At 36.2% G+C, this 7,110-nt stretch overlaps 2 protein-coding genes across 3 annotated transcripts in view; both read right to left on the bottom strand.

The window, feature by feature from the left end:
* Nucleotides 1-7,110, bottom strand: part of LOC107694835 (asc-type amino acid transporter 1) — a 15,958-nt gene extending 8,848 nt beyond the window's left edge. The window contains exons 1-4 of one of the 2 annotated variants that reach the window (XM_016494534.1): nucleotides 7,087-7,110; nucleotides 5,025-5,765; nucleotides 1,809-2,013; nucleotides 1,582-1,733 (exon numbers count right to left, since the gene is read on the bottom strand). In XM_016494534.1, coding sequence (XP_016350020.1) covers nucleotides 1,582-1,733; nucleotides 1,809-2,013; nucleotides 5,025-5,166 — 499 coding nt within the window. In that variant the 5' untranslated portion in view covers nucleotides 5,167-5,765; nucleotides 7,087-7,110. Of the gene's footprint in view, nucleotides 1-1,581; nucleotides 1,734-1,808; nucleotides 2,014-5,024; nucleotides 5,856-7,086 lie in introns of those variants that run through there. The other variant, XM_016494533.1, reaches the window with a different exon arrangement.
* The window catches only part of faap24 (FA core complex associated protein 24), a 4,308-nt gene continuing 3,655 nt past the window's right edge, over nucleotides 6,458-7,110 (bottom strand). The window contains exon 5 of the mRNA XM_016494535.1: nucleotides 6,458-7,110. This exon is cut by the window's right edge and continues 28 nt beyond it. Within this exon, the coding sequence (XP_016350021.1) occupies nucleotides 6,949-7,110 (162 nt within the window). The 3' untranslated portion in view covers nucleotides 6,458-6,948.

Raw genomic sequence — 7,110 nt, 5'->3', positions numbered from 1 at the left:
ACACACACCCACACACACACACACACACACACACACACAACAACAACAACAACATAAAATATAATGTCTTGATTGATTCACTTCAATGCATGACTTCAAATTCAGTGTTTTTCTAACGATGCGACTAGAGTTTCATGTTAGAAATATGACTTGTTGGCATCAGGAAATACTTGTGTGGTGACCGAAATGTGGGAACGTTAAAAAGGGGAGTGGATTTGTAAGTCTATGGGCTCATCCATCAGTGTCACAGCTTACACACTCCTTCATAATCACTTTCCCTCTACCGAGAGAAGTTGAAGCCCAATTGAAACAAATCAATTTGAATGAAAACAAAACCCGGGAGCAAAGAGCAGGTCTGTGAGGAGATGGAAGTCCTTGCGTTTTCCTGGCGCTCTCTTGCTGCTGTTGTTTTGGTTTGTGTGAATGACTCCATATAACAGACTTGAATAATGAGAGCTAATGCAGCAATCACATGCTACAGAGCCACACCACTCCATCACGGAGCCGTCGAGTGCTGCTGGCACGGTTCCAAGAAAAAAGTATTTACTTAAAACCAAAATTAAAGTACTTTAAAAATAAAAGACAAATGTTAAACTAATATGTTTCATACAACATTACTATATATACATATATATATATATATATTTACAGGAAAGATTTACAGTCAAAAAATAATATACAGTATATATATATATATATATATATACATCTACAATAACTAGAATCTTTCTAATTAATTAATTAATTAAGCAGTGGTGATTAGCCTTTTTTGAACCTTCATCAAAGAATCCAGAAAACCCAAAACAATGTATCATGGTTGCCACAAAAATATTAAGCAGCAAAAATGCTGTTAACATTGATAATAATAAGGACCATTATTATTTACTGATCACCAATAATAATTGAACATCAAATCAGCATATTAGAATGATTTCTGAAGGATCATGTCACACTGAAGACTGGAGTAATGAAATTACAGTTTGCAATATATTCACATAGAAAACAGCTATTTTAAATTGTAATTTCACAATATTACCGTGTTTACTGTATTTTTGATCAAATAAATGCAGCCTTGGTGAGCAGAAGAGACTTTTCTCAAAAAACATTACAAATATTTACATATTTACATTGTTTTTAGATCAATGGACTACTTTTACGATACATTAATGATACCTATGCACATTTTTATGCTGCTTATTTTTATTTTGGCGCTTGACAACCCCAGTCCTCATTCATTTTGATTATATTGGAAAGAGTGGCCAAGTATTCTTCAAAAATGCACTTTTATTTACGTATGTATGTATTTATTTATCAGGTTTCAGAATGACATGACATACGTTCTCCAATCTAATTGCAAGCATCCGTAGGTAAGGGTTTTGGGAAACCTGTTTGAAAACAGTCATTATATCTGCAGTTTCACTTGCTTGAGCAGAAAACACACTTCTGCTTCAAATTCTTTTTCAGTCTCGTGGTTAAATTCTGCTGAATCATCAGGTTCACTAAAGCCATTTGACTCTGTCCATGTTTAACAGCGAGCTGTTTCGAGAAATAAACTGTAACATAGAGAAGTCAAGCACTCACGTATGCAGATAGTGGACAGCATGCGTGTGGCTATGTATGGAGGAATGCAGTATGGGAAAACAGGCTGAAGCACGTAGTTGGAGAACGTGAGAGCGATGACTGCCAGTGTGGTGGGATACATGATCAATACTGCACTCCATAACAGCAGAAACCTAGAGAGCAGCACAACACATTCAGCATATGACTTTCATTCATTGTTTAGTAGATCATATATGGCCCTGTCATACCCCATGAGACCACCAAAGATCTCTGTCACGTAGGAATAGTCTCCCCCAGATTTAGGGATGGTGACCCCTAGTTCAGCGTAGCAAAGGGAGCCCAGAGCAGCTACGCCTCCTCCTAACACCCACACCACCAGCGCCAGGCCAACCGAACCCGAATGCTCCAGAACACCCTTAGGAGAGATGAAGATCCCTGAGCCAATAATGTTACCTGAGAAGAGAGAGAAACATGTGACTGTCACCTCCTGAACGGGCCAGTGATGCATAGTGCAAGCCTGGTGTCTTTTTCTGTTCAGTGTTCAGAATATTTCACATTCACAGCTTTATATTTTATTAGCCAATGTACTGTAGATGATGATGATGGTGATTATTATTACATTTGCATAACCATCTGAATGCCACTTTATAAGCACACAAGTAAAAGCTCTTGGTTAAACTAGTGAACACAATGGTATGTATTTATGTATGTGGGTCAAAGACGTTAAAGGGGTCATATGATGTTGCTAAAAAGAACATTATTTTGTGTATTTGGTGTAATGAAATGTGTTTATGCGGTTTAAGGTTCAAAAAACACATTATTTTCCACATACTGTACATTATTGTTTCTGATGGGCAAACCTAGGATAGTGGCAAATTTTAAAATGTAAAATTACACTAATTAGTATTTGGGGTGAAAGTACTTAGTCTTTTAATATGTCATAAATTGATTTTTGTTGTAAATATACCTGACAAGATTGTTACACTGAATGACATTTTAGTGGCTCTCTTCTGTAAATCAGGGGAAAATGTATGATGTTTATTTCTTGCTCAGAAAAACAAAAACAACATTGCAATTAAATTAAACAGAAATGTTTTTAAGCTTAAACTCTTTTTTGTCTTTGACCCATGTATGTATTTCTTTATGCATTTAATTTAATTTAATTTAATTATTGCTAGCCACTGATGCTATAGCGCACCCTGCAAACTGATTTTCACATTTAAAATGTACAATATTTATCTTTTGAGATCACTGGATTCCTCTTACACTCAGTATACACACATTTATTTATTTTATTTTTTAAGAAACTGAAAAACTGTAGAAAGGGAATCTGAAAGCAAGGAATGCAAAATCAGTAGGTTTTTCTTTATCAAATTATTTCCAATGGACAAGGTTCCCTTTGTGAGAACTTTTTTTGAGTAGTTTTTAGCATTTATAGTTGAATTAAGTTCACTTGGTCATTTCCACTAATTTAGTTATTTGATTAGTGACCTAACATTAGGCAGAATCTTAAGTATTTTTATTTTTTATTTGGTCATAATATATATATATATATATATATAATTTTTGCATTCACTTGCCACCCAGTGATTCCTGAGATGATGTAACAAAACTGATATTTAGAGTACTAGAGTACTACATTACTAGTTACTACACTACAAGTACTAACCCAAATACAAATATACAGCAGCAAGCAAAAATACTTGCCCAGTCAACGTCACCCCTGTGGGCCTGCTGTAGTACCTGTGAGAGTTTCATAGGCAGACAATGATCACCCCCCTCACTAACCCACTTCCTGGCAGCTCTTCTCTCAAGCACCCAAGTGTCGTACAACGAGATTACGTAACAGCAGGCATAAATAATCTACTGCTCCCCGTCACAGAGCCGGCTGCCATCAGGCGCGCAGGGAACAGTCTTTAGCTTTCATTCGGCTCCTTTTAAGAGGACAAACACATCTGAGAGGGCCCACATGGTGGATGTTGAATTTACACAGTGTTGGGGGTAACGCATTACAAATAACGTGAGTTATGTAATCAGATTACTTTTTTTCAAGTAACTAGTAAAGTAACACATTACTTTGTAATTTACAAGAAAATATCTGAGTTACTTTTTCAAATAAGTAACGCCAGATACTTTGTTTTATCATGTATTGACTGGCAGCTCTCCTGTCCTCATGTTGAGAGAAATCAGGAGTGAGTTCAGAGGCGTTGTGTGCGCTGTGAGAACATGATGTTACTGTAGATCTAGACTAAATATGAACATGCATTTACTCATCTCACTTGCACAAACAGAGTCAGTATTTCTCAAAATTAATAAAAACAGTCAAGTGCAAACTCAGGACATGAAGCAAACATGTTAAATAACACAAATATCATTTGTGGCTAGAAGGGATACAGCAAAAAACGGAAGCTAACAACAAATTGTATTTTCTACCTATTAGATTGTGTTTTATTAACGTCTACACCTACCCCAATCCTAAACCTACCCCTTACAATAATGCAAAAATAGTCATTATTGTTGTACAGTGTGAGAAAATTACGCTATATTGATGTGCGCATACCCAGTAGTTTTTGCTGTATGCCATCTAGCCTTAACCACAAATATCCTTTATGTATTTAATTCCATTTTATTCACCAGTATCTTTGCTGTTGACCTTCAATGACCAACCATACTAATAAGCAAAAATGACTTTAGATAAACATAACATTTGTGTTTCTTTTGTTGTTGTATGTTTGTTTCCGAAGAGAGAAAAAATGAGGCTAAGGCAGATGAGAAAAAGTAACGCAACACATTACTTTCCATAAAAAGTAACTAAGTAACGTAATTAGTTACTTTTTAGGAAGTAACGCGATATTGTAATGCATTACTTTTAAAAGTCAAAACCGGATTTAGACATAAGTAAACATAAAATTAAAAATATCTGCAAACTGAAGTTGTTTTTTTTACACTTAATTGTTTGTACTGTATTGTACTTTGTTATCCGAGAATAGATTTTAAGACAGACAATGAATAAATTAAAGAATAAATATGTAACTGGGGAATAAAGAAATAAAATATATAACGTAATACAGGAAAACAAAACGATCACAGTTACTATGTTATTAACTAAATATACTAAAGAGCTATACTGTGTGTGTGTGTATATGTATATATATATATAAACACAATTAAAACTAATAATAATATATAATAAATAATAAGCAATTAATAGTCTATAATAAAGGAAAATAAAGCAATCACAAGCTAATCTATGGTAATAAATATTTAACATGGATTAAAACGCATAAAGTCCATAATGTGTGTTTTAGAGTGCATAAAATCACCAAATATAAATGTCCACATAAATGTGGACTAACAAAATGGCGAATATCGGTGATGCATTTGTCTTTATAAGTCTTGATAGGTTTACATGTTGGAAGAATGGCCCACAATCAAAACGAAAACGAGTTTTAAACTTTCGTTACCAATGATGATCGCGCAGGCGCTCAGAAGTCCAATCTCCTTCTTGAGCGTCACGCGCTCAGGGATGCCGGAGTCTCGTTTAAGCTCGCTGTCTTTCATGATGCTCCTCTGAGCCTCGGTCCTGTTCCTCTCTACTCCAACCATTTCAGAGAGCTGGGCTTCCTCTCTTCAGCTCGCTTCAGAGGACTGACACACGGTGTAAAGGCCGCGCAGGCGCCGCACCGCGCGCTCTCCGAATAGAATGTTAACGAGCGCGCGGCACGACTGATCCACACACGCGGTGCGCATTGGGCTCAGGGCTGGCATTTCACAAAACCATCAACTGATACAACAATATGACCTCTGCACTTAAAAAATAAAATTATACACACACTTTTTTTTCCCCTCAAAAGGGCAGCAACAGATGCTCAAGTTAACCTAGTTAAAGAGTTTATGGCATGTTTACTGAGGCAGTTTCAGCCAATAAAAGCATCTATAGAAGAGCAGCTGAAAGGACGGGTACAGGGTGATCCCGCATGCACACAGACATGTGTTTGCAGCGCAGAGGTCTCCTCGTTCGTCCTGAAAGGGTCCCTCCCCAGTGTGGAATTTAAGAAGTCAAGTCGTGGATTTGTGGCTGTAGCTTTTCTCTGCATGCAGATAAAGGAGGCCCGTTTTCAGCTGATCTCCCCGAGGAAAGCGTTGAGAGTGAGCTGCTTTGTAGTCCAGCAGGAAGGCTGAAGCTCTGCCAGCAGTGTGCACACCTAAAAGAGGAAGTCGAGCAGAAAACCAATAGATCACATCAGCTACAGACAGAGACATGTACTGTATGAGTACTGACAGAGGCCGATGGAGACCAGATTATGCACTCCAAGTAATTCAAAACAAACCTGTCAGATAGTAGGCTACAGTAAAAAGTACGGTACAGCAAATTACTAAAATTGTTTGTTTTAGCTTTATAATGTACTGACAAACACCTTAAATCACAGCTTGACAAAAATAAATATAAACAACTATCTTTCTCCACAATAAATACCAACTATAAAAATATTAATACATTTGGATAATTGTGTGCATGTGCACAGTGCCATTACATAAAAACATACAAACACAACATTTTACTGTAAAACACAAAAAATGCCTCATTAGATTTATTTCAGGTTTTTCACTGTATAAAGTAAGAAAACGTAACCAATTAACAGGTTTACTTTCTGAATTTATAGATTTGGCTCTGTTTAAAAATTATGGCCCAGTTTAAAAGTTTGACATCACAAGTGAAAATGCTGTTAAATTTTGTCTTTTTTGACATTTTGGAAGAAAATAAATGCGACCTTGACTGTTCACATGGTCAGTGCCACTAATGTGGTTATTTGATTAGTGAGACATACAAATAGGGCAGAATCTTAAGTATTTATTTTTTATTTTGTCCTTATGCTTATCCATTTTATTTTTAAATCTAATAATAATAATAATAATAACTTCATTACAAAGTTTAAATGAAAATCTCAAATGATCAATGTGGTCTCAGGCCCAACTGTACAACAAACACATTAGTTATTAATATCATCCCTTGTTTCTGCAGATGCCCCATAGTATTTTTTTTTAAATTTATTTTGTGGAACTCAAAAAAGATACGCAAATAAATAAATGAACAGGAACAGAACAACAACTCCCACTTTGAAGTGGGATGGGGCTAAGGAACAAACACTAATTGCAATGTTGTGAGTTTTAGCGCCACCTTCTGTCTTTTTGTTGAAAGTCCTAATGTTAATTGCAGAAATTGATATAATGTGTGGCAAAATTCTACAATATCACTGTGTTTCACTACTTTATAAAATATGGCAGTTTCATAGAAATACACTGAAAATATCAGCACGATTACATCCAAGGCATGGCTTAAAAAGTGCTGAAATGCTGTTTATTTGCGTATTTTCGTAACATGCATTCCTATGTGAACTGCTTGTGGAAGAATGCTGTGATATGCTGGGCTGTGGCCTGTCCCACTATGGGCTCCAGTTCATGCACTGAAGCTCCACTGAGCTGATGGATACTGGGGAATCGCTGGAGGAGCTGCATGGCCTTCACCTTTCCAACGCCAGGAATCTGCTG

Source organism: Sinocyclocheilus anshuiensis, unplaced genomic scaffold (genome assembly GCF_001515605.1).
Source record: "Sinocyclocheilus anshuiensis isolate Anshui unplaced genomic scaffold, SAMN03320099.WGS_v1.1 scaffold34, whole genome shotgun sequence".
NCBI lineage: Eukaryota > Metazoa > Chordata > Actinopteri > Cypriniformes > Cyprinidae > Sinocyclocheilus > Sinocyclocheilus anshuiensis.
This window is presented reverse-complemented; position numbering and strand designations above follow the sequence as displayed.